This window comes from Scleropages formosus, chromosome 8 (assembly GCF_900964775.1).
Source record: "Scleropages formosus chromosome 8, fSclFor1.1, whole genome shotgun sequence".
Lineage (NCBI taxonomy): Eukaryota > Metazoa > Chordata > Actinopteri > Osteoglossiformes > Osteoglossidae > Scleropages > Scleropages formosus.
Window position 1 is genome coordinate 6,360,509 of NC_041813.1, and position 22,627 is coordinate 6,383,135.

At 43.7% G+C, this 22,627-nt stretch overlaps 1 protein-coding gene across 1 annotated transcript in view; it reads right to left on the reverse strand.

Annotated features, from left to right (window-relative positions):
• Positions 1 to 22,627, reverse strand: part of prkn (parkin RBR E3 ubiquitin protein ligase) — a 54,796-nt gene that overhangs the window by 15,801 nt on the left and 16,368 nt on the right. Inside the window, exons 3-7 of the mRNA XM_018766189.2 lie at positions 20,898 to 21,117; positions 18,972 to 19,090; positions 16,143 to 16,226; positions 15,665 to 15,780; positions 14,065 to 14,201 (exon numbers count right to left, since the gene is read on the reverse strand). Coding sequence (XP_018621705.1) covers positions 14,065 to 14,201; positions 15,665 to 15,780; positions 16,143 to 16,226; positions 18,972 to 19,090; positions 20,898 to 21,117 — 676 coding nt within the window. The remainder of the gene's footprint in view (positions 1 to 14,064; positions 14,202 to 15,664; positions 15,781 to 16,142; positions 16,227 to 18,971; positions 19,091 to 20,897; positions 21,118 to 22,627) is intronic.

Here is a 22,627-nt window from a genome sequence, read left to right on the forward strand (position 1 = left end):
GCTCTCCATGAAGCATGTCATTTAAGGCATATGTTTCTAACAATGACCACGTGAGATGAAAATATCTCACGGCAACCAGTTACCGTGTGACACATGCTGACAGCAGGACTAAGGAAGGCCTGCCAACCTGAAGCAGGTGGAGTGCTGCTCAACCAACCCAATCATCATTATTTTCTAGCTAAGTATAGACCATTACCTCGGGTAACAAACATAAAGGGGTGGACCATCACCCCAAGCCATTAGGTCGCGCTCTTGATCGAGGGCATTATCTCCACAGTCTCATTGTTCTTGTAATCTCTCTGCCTATTTCATGTGAGCGCACATTCTCACACACGACTCCAAAGGATCATTAAAGTACCATTTAGCATATTTTTAGGCAATTAATTACTATTTGGTGCATCTCTGGTGAGGCCACAGTGCTGATTTATTGGACCTCCTGCTGGCATGCTTGGTTGTTATGACATTGGGGATATGTTTTGTGGAGCGCAATAAGGAAGGATGATGTGTTTCGAATGGCTCCTTCCCGGGGTTCCTGCATGCTGCTATCCTAGTCCTGTGTGCTTCCGGAGGACATTAAATCCCACCCTCACACCGAGCATCTGCAGACACCCCCCACACTCATTATTCCATCTTCAATCTAACATCACACACATTCATTTCCAAGTGAAGAAACAATAAAACGGCTACAATGTAACGGGATAAACAAAGAGAAATAAAAACAGCAGAAACAGCGGTAAAAATTAAGTCTCATGTTGGTCATCTCTTCAAACTACGAAATCGAAAACGCAATTCCACGGTCAGCTTTGAAATCACCTCATTACTACTCCACAAACCGTGTGTGTGAAATTTACAGCGCTTACAAAATGCCTAGTAAAAATCACAGTAAGGGTCGAACCAGTTAAGTAACAATACTGGTCGCGGTTGCTGTGTGAATGGCTCTTTGCCGACGCATATAATCTTCACCAAGTCAACCCGTTCTTTTCATTAATCATGTTGATATCAAGAGAGTGGTGCTCAAAGTGCTCTCTTATGTGTAGCATGGACAGAAAGGGATGAGTGGACATGCAGGCTTCAGGGAGACACAGAAAGGCTAGCTCTTGCGACCCGAGGCAACCTCAGGAGCTTGACAGCTAGAAGCGCCAAAGTAAAGGCAAACATTCTGAAAGATGAACGGAGCAGCCAGGGCGAATCAAGGGCAAATCTGAACAAGCTCCTTGAAAAGTAGGAGAAAGCCTGCCTGCCAGCTGCTGTCCAGCTCCCTGGTGCGCTTCCCACTCCCACTGTGATCACTGTTGGGCCACTTCACTTGAAACCCCAACGTGACCCCAGCACTGCCATCACCATCCCCTCAAAATTCCCCATCACACTGTGAAATGGCAGGGTTACATCTACTCTGGAAAAGTTCATTGAAAAGTATTCAGAACACTGCTGTACTTTTCCCAGCAGGGCAATCCCTAGCTACTGTCTGTGATTTATAGGCAAACCTAAATTTCTGCTGTCAGCTCTTAAACCACCCCAAAAAGTAACCTTCACATAACAAAGGTGGGAGTAAGTCATACCTATGTAAGTCATAAGCAAGTCTCGAGTCCTGTCCTTTAAGTCTTAAGCAAGTCATGTCAGTACACTTAGTCAAGCAAGTCAAGATAAGTCAGTGTACATAAGTCATATTTAGGAATCTATGAGAAGAACTATTGTACATATTTCCTATGAATGAACTGTTTTACTGAGAAATTACATTTTGCATATGCAGGTATCCCTTGATTGTTGATCGCTATCTGCAATCGCTATCCATTTTTCATTTTACGTAACAAAATATATTTCAAAATGTAAGTCTGTCTAAATCTTAAGTGTGAAAATAGCTCACATTCAAATTATTCCATTGTAAAAATGAACTTGGAAATTCTAAGATTGTAAATGAATTCCCTTAAGGAACTTTTTCTTAAAGTTGAAAAAGAAAAAAAGTAGTAGAAATGTTAACATTTTGCAAATTTACATTTAAATTTATTCGTTTAGCAGATGCTTTTCTCCGAAGTGACATACATCTCGCAGAAAAATGCAATGAGTGCACGACATCAACAGAAAGACAGACTTGGATGCAGACACGTGATTCCAAAGCACAGTTCATTTGTCACATGCCACTATATAAACCAAGGTACATCACACAAGTAGCTGCATAAAGGTTTAACCATAATTTTAGAATGTCTAATCACAAAATTATAACAAACATTCACATCACACAAGTAGCTGCATAACAGTTCATCCACTATTCAACAGTTATGATCACAAAATTATTGAACATAAACATTTACACATTTAACACACGCTTAAGATATCATGGGAGAAGTGAGTTTTAAGATCCTTCTGAAATGTAGAAAGGGATTCAGCAGTTCTGAGTGAGAGGAGGAGAGCATTCCACCACAGTGGAGCCAGATTAAATTAAAAAAATTTTTTCCATTTCTGTGTGCACAGCATAAAAGCTGGAGAATGTAAACCCCTGACTTATGTAAAATGACCCTTTCTCAACCTATTAAAATTTACTCATGCTGAATGGATTTTATGGTCTCTATTGTTAATCTGTCATCTTGCTTCCATTGTCCAGTGTCAACTTTTAAAAAAAAAAAAAAAAATAAATAAATAAATAAATAAATAAATAAATAAAAAACAAAACACTTTCGCTTCGTAACATCCAGGTTAAAATATTTCACAGGTGCCATTAGCCATAGTTGCTCCTTGCCCTACGCAGACAAAGTTCTTCCTGTCAGCATGCACCGAATCCTAATAACATATCCCATCACCACTGTTGCGCAATGTACCGTTTTTTTTTTATGTAGGCTTCAACACAAGCACGTAATAAGAATGGCTGCATTGATGGAATATAAAGTTTTCGCAAGCTATTGGTCCAATTCAAGCCTCAAGTCATCGATCACTAAGTCTAACAAGTCGAGTCATTCTTTCATGCACGGTTAAGCATGTCTCAAGTTTCAAAAACTGCAACCCCACCTCTGTCACACAGCACCTAGTTTGCTCTGTCCAGGAACAGGTTCAGTCCATCTGTGGGACTGTAATAGCACCTCTAGGAAAAATGAGCTTTGGAACTGTCAGCTAAACTCATTAAGGTTCACATTAACTCAATGCCACTTGTCTTGTTTATATTAAGCAGAGGTGCACATATGGTTGGAAACGACACTGATGTAAAAACCATGCATATTCCCTCTGCCTTTGCTGATCAAAGCAGAGAGGAAAAGAGAAAGATGGAAAGTCAGAGAGAGAATTGGCTGAAATGATACAGATACACACTGACAAAGATTTATAATCACACCCTACAGCATGGAGTAAAAGGAGCTGCGAACAAAGGGCTGGCTCTCCCCTGAGGCAGGCTCAGCTTGTGGCAGAGGAGATGGGTGCTGATTGGCAATGGTAAGAGGTTTAGTATCGTAGGCTACACCTTCCTGATTGCTACACACTGAGCCAGCATGTAGATAGCGAGCAGCTATACTTGTTTTCACAGAAAGATATCTGGATCGTTTCCCCATAAAACGGCATCAGTCTCCATCCTGCACTTGGGTATCCCACCAGGAGATACACACAGGGTTCCCGTTTATCAGTACGTATCCTTCATCTGAAGAACGTTTGGGGATCCAGAGACCCTTCCATCACAACCAAGATCTGACTCTTCAACACCAACATGAAGTCAGTTTTACTCTGTGGAGCGGAGACACGGGGGACCACTATAGCCACCATCAAGAAAATTCAGACCTTTAGTAACACCTGTTTGAGAAGGATCCTCCAGATTCGCTGGCCTTACACCATCAGCAACCAGTAGCTGTGACGATGTACAAGACAGCAGCCAGGAGATTAAGAGATTCTTTAACAACCTTGGAAATAGAAAAGCCACACCCTTCGCAGATCAACTTCTAGCATTTCTAGACAAGCCCTCACATGGAACCTCCAGGGGAAGAGGAAGAGAGGCCGTGCAAGAAACACTTGGTGCCGTGACCTGGAGGCAGATGCCAAGAGGATAGGCTATACCTGGGGCAGCTGGAGAGACTGGCTCAGGCCAGAGATGCCTGGAGAGCTCTGGTTGGCAGCCTATGCCCCAGGAGGGGTAGTAGGCATAACTACTCTGTGTGTATCAAAGTTGGCACTGCTGCTTCTGGCCTTTGACTTGCTCATTTTCAGGCAGCGAATCACATTGGACACACTCCCGAATTTGGTACACACATCCACGCAATCTGATGGTTCAAAGACACAGACGTTCTTAAAATGAGCATCTTTGTGGTCTTCCCATCATGATGATATTCCCACTGGTGATAAGCTGATGCCCCAGTCTTCCCAGGTCAGGTGCTGATATGCTAGCCTCAAGTGGTCTTTGATAGCCCAATTTTTGAATGAGTTTGATAACCCCATTTCTGACAAGCTTCAGTAGCCCTGGTCTCTGACACATTTCAACGGTTCTGTCCTTGAGACTACAGTGAGTCCTGTTTCATGCCTCGGAACTTTGATGTTTTCTGGTGATCCAGTTGCAAGTTTGCCCCAGTTATCAAACTAATGGAGATCAACTGTATAAATGATCAACTGAAAAGGCTGCAGTTTTCCCTACTTTTGATTTCTAAGACGCTTTTAAAAAAACATGCAAGTAATTTCATGCACATAATCTTATTTCGTAATCAACATCTGATTGTGGATTTGCAGAAAATGTAAATCTGCATTAGCATTTGAAAGCACAATCAAAAGCAATGGATTTAAAGGCTAGTAAATTATGTAGACAATCAATACCTCTAATCACACGCATTTATCTGCCCGAGCTGCAGTAGGTATCAAGAATTTTCCACTGATATCATTAATAAAGAACATAAACTGAAAATAAAACACACAATTTTTCTCCTTGTTCCATCATAAAACCATCTGAAGCATTGATGTTGAACAACCTCCATTATGAATTACTCATCCGCTGGGAGCGTCCAGTTTGAGGACCAATACAATATAGCATACGATGGAATAACAATAAATACAACCAGAAGGTTACTGGTACAGCTCCCTTAACCCCTGCTATTGTACCCCTGTTGTGGATACTTATTACAGAGAAGTACTAAAGGCATGTGTAAACAGCAAACCTCTGAGAAAGGGTGTTTGGTATTCACATTGTCATGTAATATTATAATACACCCATCATGACTGTTTTGATGTTTGAATAGAAAAAACACAAATTACATAAATAGATGCACCCGCCAAGAAACCATACAAAATATGCTGTCATTCAAGTAAACGTGAATAGAAGAACAATCTCGTAATGACAACACCGCAAGGTATACAGTTGTACACTGTTTAACGTGACTTTAAAACCGGATTGATAACCTGGGTACGCGGAGCAAAACCCTTTGAGGTGCTGTTGGGAAGCAGGAATTCCTGTTCTGCCTGTTTCTGCTATTTATAAATCTTTCAGGAACACAGGGCTTGTTTTGGGATCATGCTGAGAGCAAAGCAAGCACATCTAATGGCTATTATATTAACAATTGTACCTCCCACGACCATCTTCAGTAGACCAAGGACATGTACCCATCTCTGATTAACACCTTATCCACATTACAGCAAAAGGCAGACATTGTGACCCCTGTGCTTCACAAACAAGAGAATATTGTGGGCAGAAATATAAATACAGTTTTAAGAATCAAACCATAGACATGCAAAGGAAAACTGTATAAAAACTGCCCTGCAACTAAATTAGAGTGAAAGCCATCAAGCCAAAGTCAGAACGCTCTACACATATGATCTCAAAAAAAGACTGATTGAAGCCCTTGAAACTAAGATGATTTGTGTAAAAACACACAATGCATGCGCATGCACACACATACACGCACACCAATTTAAAGGCTCAGGCAATTTTGGACAAGGTCAGGGTTTTGACAAATGAGTTCTATTACCAGCCTTCAACTTTCCTTTGAAACCGAAAGTAACCACATCGGCTGTCTACTAAAGCTCTGAGGAGCGTGGTTTATACATTTATAATCCCTGCACATGAAAAATTACACAGCTCCTACTCCTGCCACACAAAAGGCAAAACCCACAGAAAAACAGGCCAAAAAAATCCTCTATCTAGATGAGATCACACGCATTATTCCCCAGAACAGTGCTGTCTAAATGCTCTTTGAAGCCACAGACAAGGGGAGACACAAAAAAAAAAAAAAAAAGGACACACAATAGGAAAGGGGAAGGAGTAGCATCACATCAAATCCTCCGGCATCTGGAAAACATGCAAATGTGTATCCTTCTCTCTACCTTGCCACCGTATGCAGAAAGCTTATACTGGATCACTTCTGCACCTTCAAGGGGTGTGAGATAGGCACACTTACACTCGTGCCCTGGAGACTGAAGGCAACACACCTTTCTTCACACTCCTCAGTGAGCGGAGGTGGGGACAGAAAGACACCTGAGACACAGGCAAACTGACACATCTACCCCTCGGAATGCTCATGGCACCCTTCATGGACAGAATCCAGGAGTTTCCATAGCGATGCAAGAAGCAAAAACCAATTGCCTCACTTCAAAGGCTCGGAGACTTAAAAGCAGTACCGCAAAGTGTGCCTTATCACAGCCCCTGATGGCAAAGCGCTTTACTAAGCATTACTTCCTGGTGTAGGCTCATTTTCAGAAACGTTTTACTGCTTGAAGACCCCCCCCCCCCACCTCCGCCCCCACCCAGAAAAGATGCAGAGCGTGCAAATGCATGTTTACAAAGAACTGAAGAAAAGTACCGAAGCCCAAAACTAGCCATATGCAGAAGCCGAAAAGACAGTGCAATGCTTTGCTTTCCAACAAACCAAAATGGCACAATACGAGGGGAGGCCGAATCAGCGGCGACCATGTACCACAATTCGGAGAGGATCTCTTCCGGAAGCACCAGCAGCCTGTCACTTGCATGTGGCTTTTTCCAGGAGGAGACTACTCTGAGCTGTGGAGTGCTCTGGAGACTATGGTATGTGGGCTTTGCTTTTACCCTGGCAGGTAAGAGGCTGGAGGTGGACATCCTGTATAACTCAGAATGACTAAATGGAGCGAAAAAGCCCAGTCCCACAGCTCACTCTGCTCACTTTTGAAAGCAGCTATGGCTTGAGGTCAAAAGAAGGCCTGACCCTAACCACACAGCAGGTGTCAGAGAGGGATTGTGGGTCGCTGTTAGAGGGTGATCTGGGCTCCTGTCCTCCGGTAGTAATGCATGCGGGCTTGTTACATCCACAGTCTCCTTTTGACTAATGGAAGTGTGCCAGATGCTTCTTCCATCCTTTCCGCAGCTAAAGTGAGTGGGTTAGAAACCTGCGCTTTCTCATCCTGGGTAATGGAAAAGAGCTCATGCTTTCTCCTGTCCATTCTCAGGTAATAGAAGCAGCCTCTCAAGTGAGATGCTGTACTTGCTTCAACTCCGAAAATCACGACATGTGTCATTACAGCACACTTCACAAGTTGGAGATTTCCTGCTTTAATACAATTAAAACATGACTCCCACTGGCTCATACTCTTCTTTCCTTTTCATCAGCATCTGTCCTATTTACTTCGACGTGATATTGAAGCTCCAGGCTACCTTTGTTCCCCCTGCAGTGGTTACAAGGCACAAATGCAGGGATGAAAACACAGGGTTCCGCTACCTCCCAGTCATGTCTGAAAGCTTCTATATTTAACTACAATTCTGTTTGCTCCCGTTGTGTTGCCAAAGCCTCTTATAGTGAACAGGCCTCAGGATCCCACCTCTCCAGGGTGTCAGCTTGTTTGCAAACAAAAAAGTAAATAAATAAGAAGATTTCTGGCAGGATGCATGAGGGGGCCCATTCAGAGATGGATCACAGTCAAACCTATCAAAGCTGTGTGGCCAAGATGTGACCCATTACCTACTGAGAATCTCGCTCACACCCCAGGCTTGCAATGTTCATCCACCTCTCAGACTTCGAGCTGAGCCACAGTTTCATTTCAGCACGCCATGGATTTCATTATGTCACAGGTGTCCGTTGTATCAGCAAAATGTGACCAGCCAGAAATACAAAAAAAAAACGACATGTAGTCCGCAGCCAGTTTCCAGTGTATCAAAACACTGTAGAATTTTATTTGAACCATAACTGGCAAAACTTACTTTACCATTCCACACCCCCCCAGGGGAGGAAGAGAGAAAAGCAGGTCAACTTGACTGGAAGCCAGAGAGCATGAAGAAAAATACCACAACCTGCCCCAAACATGTTGGAAAAATCCATCAGAATTATAACTCAATTTCCGCTTTAATAACTAGCTGAAATAGATAACAAAAAAGGGCCTTTTTCATAAAGAGAGGAGCAGCGAATCAATACTAATATAAAAGCACAGTTAGTGTCTCCTCAGCAGATATAAATATGTGCCATATTTTACCCTCCCCACTTCGCCTGGGGCATTCAGAGTCTGATAAACAGGGACCGAAGGCTTCCAAATCTCATTTTTAACGTCCTTGTGGATCATGAAGGGCAGCGAGGTGGATGCACAGGCGGATGATCCCAGAACGACAACAGTAAACAAGGCCACTTACACACACACACACAAGCAGGGATAGATAGAGCAATTTAAGACCTAGGGGTCTAGGTGAGGTGAATTAGTAGTCGTCGCTCATGCTGTACACCCCCAACCAGATTGTCAATCACAGACACAACCAGGCTTGTAACCCCCACCCCATAACTGTCACACTTTACAGACCGATGCACTTTTCTCACACAAAGTTCTGCTTTCCCCATCAATGCAAGATTTACTACATCAGTGTATGTTTGCATCAAAGTCCCATTACTCCTCTCAACTCAGGATGTATTACTCAGTACTTCCTTCAGAATTAAGTAAACACAGAGGGAAACTTCTGCTGTGGGGGATCAAGGGACTAAAAAGACCCAAGGCACCTTTTCTGTTTGATGCTGTTACACACAGAGGCTCAACCATTTCAACTCTATCATTTCAATTATTTCCCTGCACAGTGAAAACCAATACCATCCCATCTCAAACCAGACCAGCAATGGATCTCTACCTTCTTTATGGTGTATCTTCTCCCAGAAGTGCACATGTAGAAGGCCAAGGCAGAGCGTGCAAATGCACATCTGAGAAGGAGGCATGCCTGCAACTGTAACTCAGCCTCTTCACTATCTCGCCCTTCTGTGCTGCATCTGGCTTACTGAGGCTCTCACCTTTTCTCTTCCTGACTCGCACTCTCCCCCTTTCTCTCTGACTGTCATTCTGCTGCAGGTTCCAGCAAGAGAGATACAGAGTGAGAGCAGAGCCACTTCACAGAAGAGGGAGACCCAGGAGGCAGACGTGTGCCAGTGGGTTCTCGTCTCCCGGAGACCCCAATTACTTGCAGAGACCTTGTGGGAGAGTGCAGCATCAAGTGCACCTCCAGCTCAACTCCCTCTCTCCCTCTGTTTCTCCCCGCTCACACCAACTGGCTGAAGGAGGCTGCCCAACCCCTACATGAGGCAGTCCACATCAGCCTGGCTCAGATGGTGGAAGTATTAAAAAAAAAAAAAAAAAAAACAATTTAATACGAATCTCCACCTGCTAATTATCTCCTAATTATCTCTTTGATTAAGGAGTGTGTGGTGCTGTCCTGGAAGTGACTAGGCTGTTGATTAGGATTAATGGGCCTGCCGTTTCTGGCACCGGGATGAAATGGGTTTATTAATGCCTGGGGCGAGAGACGAGCTGTCCGTGCAGGTGAGATGCCTCACTGGTCGGGTGAAACGGAGCTGCGTCAGATTCAGGCCACTCCACCATCCTCCTACAATTAAAAACTATGAAATCAAGGGATGGCACATTGCAGAATAGTGGGGACTAAGACTCATGGCCATACTGTTACAGTTTCAAGTGAACAGAATTCTGACCTATTTTAGCATCATCATCAAGAAACAAAAATTTTATAGCAGACAAGATATAATAAATAATAATTTAATGTGCTCTTTACCTTCAAATTCTGCCGCTTCCTTAAGCAAAATACAAGCTATCCTTAGCCCACAGACCCATGATAAACTGGATATTACCGCTGTGTAGTCTGATCTCCAGCTGGACTCAGCACTAATGGAGCACAGACCCAACCACTGCACCATCCTCAGCAATGCCCCCGCTTGTCATCCATCTTTTATCGACATACATCTGGGATATTCTAAGTAATGTTTTATTCTATTATTTAACCTCTCGCGTTTTCTCTCAAAATTCCCCCATTTTATCTAACAATACATGACGATAGAGGAAGAGTGCCATGAGAGAATGGTGGGGATCTCCACTTTAAGGTTCTTTAGCTGAAAGATTGCTAGGAAGAAGCACAAACCACTCTCCACATGCACTGATCTCTGGAAAAAATTTGCTTCAAAACTCATATCATTCATTTATTCATACCAGAAGCAACATGGGTCAGTTATCAAAGTTTTCCAGCAGGTTGAGAGCCACTGACAAGATAAACAAGGTGTCTTTCTTTAACCACTAAATACAGGTACAGCAGGTCACAGTATGACGGGTCAGTTGGATGACATGGCATGTTGGGTCAGGGTAACTGCTGGGAAAGTCTTTGTTTGAACACTGGGAAAACGGCCATGCTGTGGTACCACTGCCAGCAATGAGGCAAAGTCTGAATGTCACAAAGACTGCTCAAAATGCAAGACGGACCCCTCTGCATCTCCCAGAACAGGCTGGTTTCTTCAAATAGAGCTAACTTCAGATTTTCTTTTCCCTCTTACAGCGCCCAGCAACCACAGCACTGATTAACACTGTCAACGACTTGCTGAAAAGAATATATTTCCAGAGCTGAATAACAAAAGACACATTGCTCATCAGTTTCATGAAAACAATTTCACATCAAAATTCTGTCCCTCTGATTCTATTAAAAGGGTATTTTTTCCAGGGAATCTCTCCTGATTTCACAAAGACAATGAATCCCTGTGGCCTGCCAAGCACACTTCACAGGCAGTGAGATCACGCCTGCCAATTTGCTCACTCCGTTCTACAAGCCTCCTCCATCTCCCTCCCTCGCTGAACTCATTCCATCCATCTGAGTGTTACCATCACGCCTCCTTGCCTTTGTCAGGTGGGCTGTAACACATGTACAATGCACTTTGTGCCATGCTACAAAACTCAGTGATGTTTTATTTTTCATAAACATGGAGCCATCATTTTTAAGACCAGTGTTACTACTTGGTCAGTTCAGGATTCCTGCAACTTAATTTTCAAACCGGCCAGCATGGATTGCAGAAGCACGTGTCCCAGCAACTGGTGAGAGACAGAACAGTACTATGTTTTTTGCCATGTTTTTTGGTGACAACCAAAATCTGGCTGTGAAGGGTCTCACCAGGAGCTCTCAGAGACTTTTCCCCACAGAGGTTCTCAGATTCACTCTGGCTTCGCTTTTGTATTCATTGTCTTCACCTTTCTGTCTTTGTTCTGGGTCTCCCAATGCTTTCTGGAGATGCTGATTAACCTCTGGAAACATTTACATTTACTCATTTAGCTGACACTTTTCTCCAAAGTGACTTACAATGTTAATCTGCTTACGTTATTTACCAATTCATACAGCTGGGTAATTTCACTGGAGCTATTTATGGCAAGTACCTTGCTCAAGGGTGCTACAGCCAGTGGTGAGATTTGAACCTGTGACCTTTGGGTCGAAAGGCAGTAGCGCTAACCCCTAGGCTATCAACTAAAACAGAGACAGTGGCGTACATAAGACAATGCCGACAATCTTGGTGCATTCATCAAGTGGACTGGTCATATTCTTCGCTATCCTGCCCCCCTGTAAGCCTCCCAGTGGCCCAAGCCCTTCCAGAAAAACATGCTGCAGATGTAGCTTCAATCTCCTGCCATAGTTCTGACCCAAAAGCAGGTAGCTTCTGACATTTCAGAACAATTATTCCTAGTAATAAAAATTCCGTATGGTTACACAGTGCATAATGTTTTACCTCGCGGTGACTACAATCTGCTCATTTACTACACTCCTTTATTGAAACTACACAAAGAACAATAGCAAAAGGGAGTTTGCAAGGAAAAGGTAAGTGCTATTTAAAAAAAACACTAACAAAAGCCCATTCATATCATTTTGAATTAGTGCACTACTTTTGCACAAAAGTGAAAGAGATACTGAAAGTCTCTTCACTGAAGAAAAGGAAGTTTGCAAGAATTCTCCCAGCACCCTGTGGAGTACACATCAGTCACTTCCAGACAAACTTTGGGGGCTCTGCTCCTAACTAGGAAAAACTAAACCAGCCCATGTGGAAACACAACTTTCCTGTCACTCTGCAAATAAACCAGTCACTATAAATATGCAAATAAACAGAAGATTATCTCTGAGCTAATGGAAAATTAACAAGCGAAATCAATTTGTTCTAAACTTAAATGTCATATTTAAATGTAAAATATTGGTGTGAAGAATTTCAGGGAGTGTTGTGTCTGATGTACACTGCTTGAACCTAATTCAGTACAGGTGATCAGGTGTTTACAGAGGCGTGGGCCACCCGCCATTTCCATTTTCTATTCCCGTTTGTACCTCACAGACAGGAACGCTTGGGCAGAACTGCTAAAAGTTACTTAAAAGTGGAAATGCCATTTCATGTTGAAGTTTGACCTTTCTGCACAATCTTCCATCTGCAGTTGCACAAATGCTGATGGATCACCTGAAATCACCACATCAGAGAGCTGTTTCGCCTCTGGAAAGGACACACATTCTGAAAACACACTTGCACCACGCAGGCACACACACACACGTACTGCAGGTGAGTCGGTGTATAGGCAGGTAACAGATTCCTGGTGGTACTTGTCCAAGGACAGGCACTGCTGTTGTGCCCTCAAACAAGCCACTTAATACAAATTGTTTCAGTAAAATATCTGCACAACAACTAAATTCTAGAACAAGAGGGTTTACTAAGCAGATAACTGCATACTGACACCCAGCACCAACTAAAAGCCAACGTAAAGGTGAGCATCTGAACACATATACACATGAAAAACAAGAAAGATGTCCAAAATGCCTACATACACACCATACATAGATATGAAGAAAGAGAAGACCATGATCAATCTAAATATTCTGTAGGTATCAACTGAAAAATTATAAAAAACTCCATGACAGTCGTGAACATCCGGTGCAGTGAAAATGTAGATTTTTTGCTAATTTTTCTGTGAACACTTCTGAAGAAAAAAGTCCTTACAAGGAAAACTAAACCTTAGCAGGGGATGTCAGGCTGAAAGAAAGAAAAATAAGGAAAAATTGCAATTAAAAAGTCTGTTCTTAATATTCAAATGCTTCTGAGTTTTGGTGGAATGGCATTAGGAATCATTTCATGAATTAAAATGAGACACACGATGATAGTTAAATACGTGTTCTGTGTGCGCGCGCGCTTGAGAGAGAGAGAGAGAGAGAGAGAGAGAGAGAGAGAGAGAGAGAGAGAGAGAGAGAGAGCGAGGCAGTGACAAGACGCATAAATAAGTACATGAACAAAGATGGCGAAAGTCGGCCAGCAAAGCTATTTATTTCACTGCTGTGTTCAGAAGAAGATGGGAGAAAGAGAAGAAAAGGAGGGAGGAATACTGTCAGGAGACGGCAGCCCCCCCACCTCACAGCGCAGCCCCCTGGGCCCATTACGCTCTGGCAGTTACGGATGGAGCAGGCCAGCGGGGGGCAGCTGGAGTGTGTCTCCGAGGAGGGTGCTCTGATACCATCGCCCCCTCTCTGTAGCAGGGGGACTGGCACCATCCATCACTGACGGCCACCCCTCACCCCCCAACTCCCCGCTCATCCTCAATACACTCACACCACGCGTACGCCACTAACCCTCATCTTCAGTGTTTTACACATACATACAGTGTTGATTTACTCACATTTATAAAACATATAAAACTGCTAAAGAGAAAATAAATTATGTCAGTGAAAGGCATACAGTACATAAATAATATAAAGACATATCAATAATTAAACAGAGTTTCATCCTCAGTATCTTAAACTCTTTGCATAAGAAATTTCCACAATCTGCACAGATAACTGTAAAAACTCAAAAGCGAACAGGACCTAAATGACAGACACAGACTTACCTGGGCAGGGGAGGGAATAGCCAACCTCAGGATTGTGAACAAACTGTCGCTCGTTCAGGCGTATCACACAGTACAAGTGGAAGCACTCCAGACAGATGACATGGCGGTCAGGACACTGATAAACCAACACGGGGCTCCTGGATGGTGAGGACAAGGCAAAAGTATACTTACAATGTAACCTTACTGTGACCAGCGAAAGTAACCTCACTGTGCTGCTTGATGGTGCTCTAGGAGCTCAAGTCTGTGCTGGCAGAAAAAGCAAACTACAGTTTCGGGCTTTCACACTAGACCCAGGATTGTGTCATCTGACAGGTTTTGGACTGTCAAAATTTCCACTGTAACACATTACTAGGTCCACAGACTTGAGTTTGTGTGCTACTGAACCTCAGGAGACAATACAGACACAGTTTGACATGTTATTACAGCACTTAACACTCTCAACTGCTACCATTTAAACTAATAGCAAAAACTTCAGCATCTGTGCTGACGTGTGTCAACATTACAGCTGCAACAGAGTCACGTTGGATGCCTGTCATCGTCAGCGCCTGTGTTAGAAAGCTGATACCTCCCAGCACAGCGGCAGAAGATACAGCAGATCAGATCAAGTAGAAACAGCAATGAATTGCTGCAGGGCCCCGAGGAGCAGACGACTGGAAGGATGATTTTGTTCAGATATGGAAGACGGCGGGTGGCACTGGCAATGAGGTGGAGGGAGGGGTGGTGATGCTGTTCAGTGGGGGTGTGTCTGTGCAAAGACATTATTGATTGCCCCTGAAGGGGTAGGCAACTGCATGTCTGCCTGCCTCGCTCCCTCGCACCTCTCAGCAGATAAAAACAAAGAATGAAAGTCTTTATAAAAGGGGATGCTCACCTCCCTTTGTCTGCCCAGAGCCCCTAGTCCACACCTGACACTCGATAACTCAAACTAGTGCCATTTCTTACTTTCCAAAAGGCACGATTTATTTTGGACACGACCATCTAATCTAACCTCCACCCTGTCCCTCACGACTAATACGCTCAGTGACTACTTCCAGCTGCAAAAGAATGACTTGACGCAGCCCAGTAAAGTCCATACACGAGGGCAATTCAGCACTAACATTTTACAGTAATGAAGCTTGCAGCTTCTTCAGAGAGACTCAAGTGCAGTTTGACCCAGAATGTTGACCAAAAGACCTTCTCCTTGCTTTTTTAAACAAACCAAGGATCATCTCCAAGAATGAAATAGAGAGATTGAAAGACAACCTCTTACAAGTAAATTGCGGCATCTTCTCTGCATCCTTGAATGACAATCAGTGAACCAGTTCATTTGAGTATAGGTTTCTGTGACTCAACCATCATTGTTTTGGCTCTGATTGTAACTCCTCCTACCAATCTCTCTTGGTAAACAACAGGTAGGACGGGAAGAAAACAAACCCTCTACAACTCCTCTCTGCGTTCAATAAAGTGCACTACTCACTTCTGTGTTTGTGACCTTTCTCTGCACATTTTGCTCCTCAAGCATTTCCAAGTTTGCCCACCTCAATGTGGGAGTGTCAGCCTACCCATTGTAGTGACAGGTATGACAAGTGACTGATCTAAGAATGACAAGAGGGAAACTTACAAAATTTCAGTGCAAGCAACGCAGGGGACCCCTCGTGAATTAGGAGTGATGAGGTTTAAAGCAACAGACACATCACCATCGGAGGTGGGATGGACTGCACATTTCAGATAGAACTCCTGCAGATACAAAGCAAACAGATTAGGGAAGAAACACATATCACCAGCATTCCTTGATACACGCAGTACTTCCTGTACATCTTTCCTACCAATTCCTCTACTGGAGAGTGTTGTTCACACAGACTCAGAGCACAAACAAGTTATTGGTTTGACTTCAAGGTGTGCTGAAGAATTTCTGGAGAATGATTAGAGGAGAATTGTAAGACGACATCTGATGGAAGAGGTAAAGTAAAACGAGCTTTGGAGTATTGGTGAAATTCAGTGCAGGTCAACCTGAGAAGGCAAGGTAAGGAAAGGTGGGATGTTACGGGGAAAGATGTTTAGGTTGTAGAGGGTTATTAACTAGAATATAAGGCTCTCACCGCCACTGTGCCATTGCAGTCCTGGGACTGGCACACACCGTGGATCCGATCTGGAAGAAGGACATCATCCCAGCAAGATGGACCCTGGGGAGATGTATAGGATAACACAGACCCTGAGCCAAGCAGACTAACCATTCCTTTCAACAACTGCATCGTAGCATGCCTCGATTTAGTGTGAAAAATATTTCTGCTCTATTAATAAACCTTTCTCCTCAGTCCAAACACATCCTACAGGTGTCTATGCTTTCTATTACTGTGGTCTTAAATTCATTCTCAGTGTGCCCACATTACCTTCTTTGAAAACCACAATTACATTCAGGTATAAATTCATAAGACAAAATAGTAAGACAGTTATCAAAAAGAGTACTGGAACCCAGTTTGACAAAACTGTCATCACATGCAAAAGGCATTCCTTCATGCACACCATCAAATAATTTCGTACACAGTTATGCATAAAAACTGTGATCCTCTTTGGATCATGTTCTTCCACACACAACCTGTACCCCTACATGGGTGTCATCTTCACCACAGTTCAACAATACCCCATGATGCTACAATAAATTCCACCTTATTTAACAATGAACCCCTCCACAAATTCTTCTTTAATTTGTGTTCCTCTGCACAACTCCAAGGATTCCTCCCTCCCAGAGTCAACCTCCACTCCACCACAGACCCCCTCGTACCACAGACTCCACACTCTACCACCCTCGCAGCTCATGAGATCAATGAATGAACTCTGTGATGTTGCACCAAATCAACCAGTACTCCAACCCCCTTGAATGACCAGATGAGGACTGCCATGATTTCCTAACTATCCGAGGATGCTCTCTTCTCTTCTTTCCTTCTTCTCCTGTGGTCCAACATGGTCAGACCTTCATTAGCATAAGCATTTAAACATTCTGACAGGCACCTTAATAAGCCTCCAAAAGGTTAAGAAAATCATTAGTTCCCCCATGCAGGGAGGAGTGTGGCTGGGTGTTAATTTGGCAGGGCCGGATCCAGCTCGCAGCGGCGGAGCCCAGAGATTACACACAGACACCTGCTCAGAGACAGCGCAGAAAGGTCATACGGACCCCCGGCATTCTCCTCCACACAAAGAAACAACTCCCCTGAATGTAAATGATTAATGAGGGGAACCAGTTATGAATTATTCACAGCACACCACTCATTGTTGCAGGACACACGCCCCGCTTCCGCCCTCTGAGTGTGATTGTGTGCGAGAGAGAATGCACGTGTGTCCATGAGCATCTTGATCTCTAAAGCCTTAATTAGATTATCGTTTCACAAACAGACAGGTTCTCCTGCTAACCGACTGCTTGAGTCTTAAGTGTTGTTAGGTGCTTGCCGAGTGGTCAGCAGAAGGCAGCATCAACTCAAGGTATCCTTTTTCCCAAAAACCCTCAGCCCCATGCTTAGCAATTACCACAACACCATCTCCGTAAAATTACAAATAAAAAGCACCTGCGGGGGGTAGGAGCTTACGGTAGTTACAGTCACGTCTCAGGACATCTAATACTGCCAGGTCTGAATTAAGCCTAGAGGTGTCAGGAGGAATTCATCTAATCAGCTCCTTTTCAGATGCATAATGAGATGGGGGACATGTTTCCTTTGAAAAATGATTTGGCATCACTATGTTCTAAAGTGCTATATCCAAGTGCTTTCAGCCTGGAATCACTGCCATATTAGCCATTATGAATTATGAGTCAGTCCATTTGTGTGTGTTTGTGCGCATGTGGGTAGGTGTGATTGAGTGTGCACAAGCATATTCCGGTGTGGACACTGTTTAATAGAGTATTAGAATTTGAGTGTGTACAGTCTGTGTGTATATACAAGACTGTCTCCCACGGGGACCATAATCCAGATGCAGGTTTGCCGGCTTTGCCCACAGGACAGAGGAGTTTACTCTCCGCACATACTGCCAACCTCTGTGGATAAGAGGACGAAGCAGAAAAGCAATCTCGATACTCAGTCTGGGGCAGTCTTAAACACCTGAAATGGCTGGCGGGAGTATGGGGGTGGCAAGACCAAACTCTATTTTTGGCCCCATTCCCCACTGCTGTGTTTCCACCTTTGATGGACGGGTGGGTCTCGAGAGCCAGAATCAGGAGGTGCTAGAGCAAAGTCGCCCAGGGCTCGGAGGCACTTCTGGTCTGGATGCTGTAGATCAGCTTGTGCTGCACGAGATAGCGAGTGACTGGCAGCCAGCGGGTCACCGGTAAACACCGAGCTAGACAGCCAGAGATGTCGAGCCTCATTGCCATCTTGCCCACCCGCGGCAACAGGCTGGACAATAGGCGGTGGGTAGCTTGAGCTCTGGGATGAAGCCAAGGCCCCAGAAAAGTTGCATGAAGCAGAACGCTGGCACAGAATTACCAGGCTAACAGGCTGCAGCCAACACAGGGACACTTAAAAGCAGGTGCAGTGCTGTAACCTGTCAGTCAGTGTGAGAAGAAAATCAAACAGGTGAAAATTTCTGATCTTCATCTTGAGGGTGTGAAGCTCTTTGCTCGCTGCTTCAGAACTTGTGAGATGTTAGGACCTCAAAGTTAATCCTCATTTTAACCTCGCATGACCAGGTGTCAAACATTACCAGCTGAAAATAACTCATTTGAATATTTGATTTTAATGTATCTGGAACTCAGTGGGATAGCTGGACATCTTCAAGATGTTAATAGGTTGTAATCTGTGTGCCATGGAATTGGATTTCAATTAATTAGAGTTGAAGGCACACCAGGTGGAGGCACAGAGCTCAGTAAGGCTGGAAAAGGCAGAAGCTAATGTTGAGAGGAATGCGCTGCCCCTTCAATGTCTTGATGGTGTGGTACTCACTCGGCTCAGAGTCAGCGTCCCCTGTTGGCAAGTCTGGCACCGCACTCTCAGCTTTCCTGGCTGAATGCTCCTGCAAATGCTCTTGCAGAACACATAGAAGCTGCTGCGAGGCTTGGACTCTGCAACATATGCAGCGAAAAAAAAAACTGGAGCAATCAGAATGCTCCAACCAACCTGCACAAATGTCACATGTTCTCTTAAACATCTCACAGTCTCTACATGATTAAGGAGCAAAATGCAGATAAAATAAAAGGAACCTCAGTTTATTTAATAGAAGGTTACATTTATGCATATATTAGATCTTATGCTTCTCTGATCTCCCTAGTATTTTTCTCCTACATATTTTTCCGATTTTTAAAAAGGTAGGAGTCAGACAGCTTCAAAACTGATTTGCTCTGCCTTGCTGTTCTACCTCCGTGGATTTTTCCAGCTCCTCGCTCCACTGCCGCTGACCTCGGCAGTAACTCACTCTCCTTGGTCATACAAGGCTATACCACTGAAGTGGTCTATCACGATGCTCTACTGAGAGACTGTCATGCACCAAACCATCATCACCGTAATGGTTACTCTAACGCTAATGTCTGTGCTGGAATCAACAATGACAAAGCTCTGACACAGCTCTAATAGCAAACCTCTGGCTGAGCTGCAGCTGAAATAGTGGCCTGACGGGTAAATCGTAAAACTCAGACAGGTGAAACAGGAAATAAGGGACACCTAGAAGCAGATTTTGCCTTCCCTCTTCTGAGAAATCTTTTTGCAGAAGGCTGCTGCCATTTGGACTGCAGACATGGAGAAGTAGCAGGCGACTAAGGGCTGAGACACGACGCAGATGCAGACCGCCTCCAGAGGCGGGTGGAGTCCATGGGATACAGACACTGGCTCCAATTAGTCAGAAAGGAGCTGGCGACAACGAAGCAGCTGGACATCTTTATGACAGATAATTAAGAGGAAGAGGCTGTCCTTCCTCCTCGTAGCTGTCCCCCCCGAACACCAACACGCAGGACGGGGTGGAGAGATGGAGAGGGGTGTGTGGGGGGTGTAACGTTCTCATTAGAGCTAAAAGCCTGGGACAGAGGAGAAAACCGTGATACTCTGACACAATTCACAATAAATCCAGCAGAGTGGATTTTATAACCCTCCGTCTAATTCATCATTTCTCTGAAAGGGCTCCATTATGCTAATACCTTTAAAGGCAAGAGAAGGCACTGCAGTAGGAGGTTAGATTAAGGATATTTTACAGCTATGCTGAGTGGTGTGGAAGGGCGAAGGGCAAGCAGAGGACAGTTTTAAAAGGTATGTCATTGCGCTGAGCTAAAGCAATGGCACTGAAAAACACTCCAGTAAGGGACCCAGGGACGGCAGACAAGGAGAGCCACACTCTAAGAATCGCATCTCAGCAGCCATGATGGGTGCTGCAAACCTTCATGACTGGTGAGCACAGCACCGCTGTAAGGATAGGATGCAAAACATGCCTTCATAAATAAAAAATGTTCTCCTGCATGAACTTCTCATCTCTGTATCCTACAATTTTATAATATCATATGTGGGTTTTTTTTCCTTCCAGTTCTCCATTCTGGAACACACCGTTTCTTGCACACACGTACGATATGCACAGTCACACAAAACCAGTTTACTGCCTGTCACTTTGAGAACTACAGTGTGACTTTGAAAGTTTATTTCCATTCCCTCAGAAAAATACTTTACAAATGTAAAATTTGACAACCTTCGGTTGTCTAAAAAAAAAAGAGATCAGATAATTAAAGATTAACTGAGGATCTCATGAGGACATCCCCTTAAGGGCTTCTTATGAGGTGTTATTATTCCGGTTGATATATTTTCTCCGAAAATGTACCCAGAGGTAAAGAAAACATTTACCCACATACACCTATTCTCACATCCACACACATATAAAACATGGCCTAGTACCTGTGACCTGAGGTGCCACCACCTGAAAGTGCTCCTCCGTCTCCAGGACGACAGGCAGTCCAGTGGATGCCGTCGGCAGCCTGGACTCACTGAGATCTAGACGGGTCAGACTGTTCACTCCATCCCCAAGCCGGTTCTGCAGGAACGCCTCTGACTCAAGGGCAGGCCTAGATGAGGGCAGCACCACGTGAACTGTAGTTTGCTCCAGAAGGTCACAAGCCTGGAAGAAACATACCAATATGGGCCTTACCACCTTCCCTCCCTTCCTTGCTACACACATACAGAAATATACACACAAGGAAATGTCTCATATTTATTGAGACTCAGGGCTGCAATAACTAAAAAAATACAGCGATTAAAGGAATGCTAGTTTAGTCAAAATTAGAACCTGTTTTTGTGCCCAACTACTTCTGACTGTAATACATATGTAGCCTTTTTATACTATGAATTACTTTAACTCATTTGTTGATAAATATTGCTCTTAAATGGCAACACACAAAAGTTAATGCAGTACTTCAGTCTTTTCATCTAAAAAATTGTGAGGCTTAAAGAGGACATGTTATTAGCAACTAATGGGTCCAGTTACAGGCTGATTTGAATGATTCCTGGAGTTTTCGCCCAGGGACTTTTCATCTGGTTAAACTGTGTTTACCAACTTGATTTAAGTTTAAGCTCATAACACCCCACAGCATCCTCCCTTTATCCATCGGCTAAGTTCTCACTACTCTTCAATTTTCCCACATCTCATTTCTCTTCACTTTCCCTCATCTGACTTTTCCTTAATTCTTACAGGTGTACATTATGCAGCCTCAGAAGTTCATCTTTTAAGTCCTGTTCCAGGTTATACCCGTAAGTTATTTAAATATGCCGGCATTCTCCCACATCTATTTATGGAATGGTGAGAAATGTGCAATGCAAATGAAGAGCCCCAGAAAACAGTTCCTCGTTAGGTTATTAGAAAGGGGTGTTCATTAGAAGAAAGGTCCTTGGTGTGCACTGCCATCTGTGGGGAGAGAGACTTCCGACAGCACAGCAAGTGAAACTCAAGTCTAAATAAAACAGGAGCAATTTGATCTGGAGTCATCTCTCCATCGCAACAGGGTTCAAATAAAATACAGTTTTAATGATCTCTTCTTTTTCAGCAACACATCATTCTGTCTGAATGCAGCACATTCTCGGGACTGGGCCAGAATAAAAGGGGTTCTGTTGCTGCAATAAGTCAAAGACTTACAGTGTTAGACAACTGACATAAACAGAATGACAGACACCAAATTGACAGGATTGAAAATGACCCATGACAAAATGTAAGATAATACTAACAGTCATGAGGGTTCAAAGGATTTGTGTGAAAAGAAGAAGAGGGGAAGGAAGGAAGAAGAAAAAAAAAAAAAAAAAAAAAAAAAAAAACTTCACAACCGCACTGCTGAACTCCAATCTGGCAAAAACCGTAGTGATTGATTTTAGCATTTCATTATTTTGATTTAACTGTCATTTGAACTGGTCCTGTGCCAGGTCTCCCTGATGGAAACAGAGTGAAGCAGAGCCTCACATTACTGAGTTACCACAGAGAGTATCTGGATGACTCTGTATCTTCCTGAGAGTTTGCTGCTGTAGGTTCCAGCCTTGTCAGCAATGGAATTTGACAGCTCTGTGTTTATGCACCATTTACCCACAATGCAGGCTCACACAGAGCTGTACACACTCACAAACGTACATGGACAAACACTTCT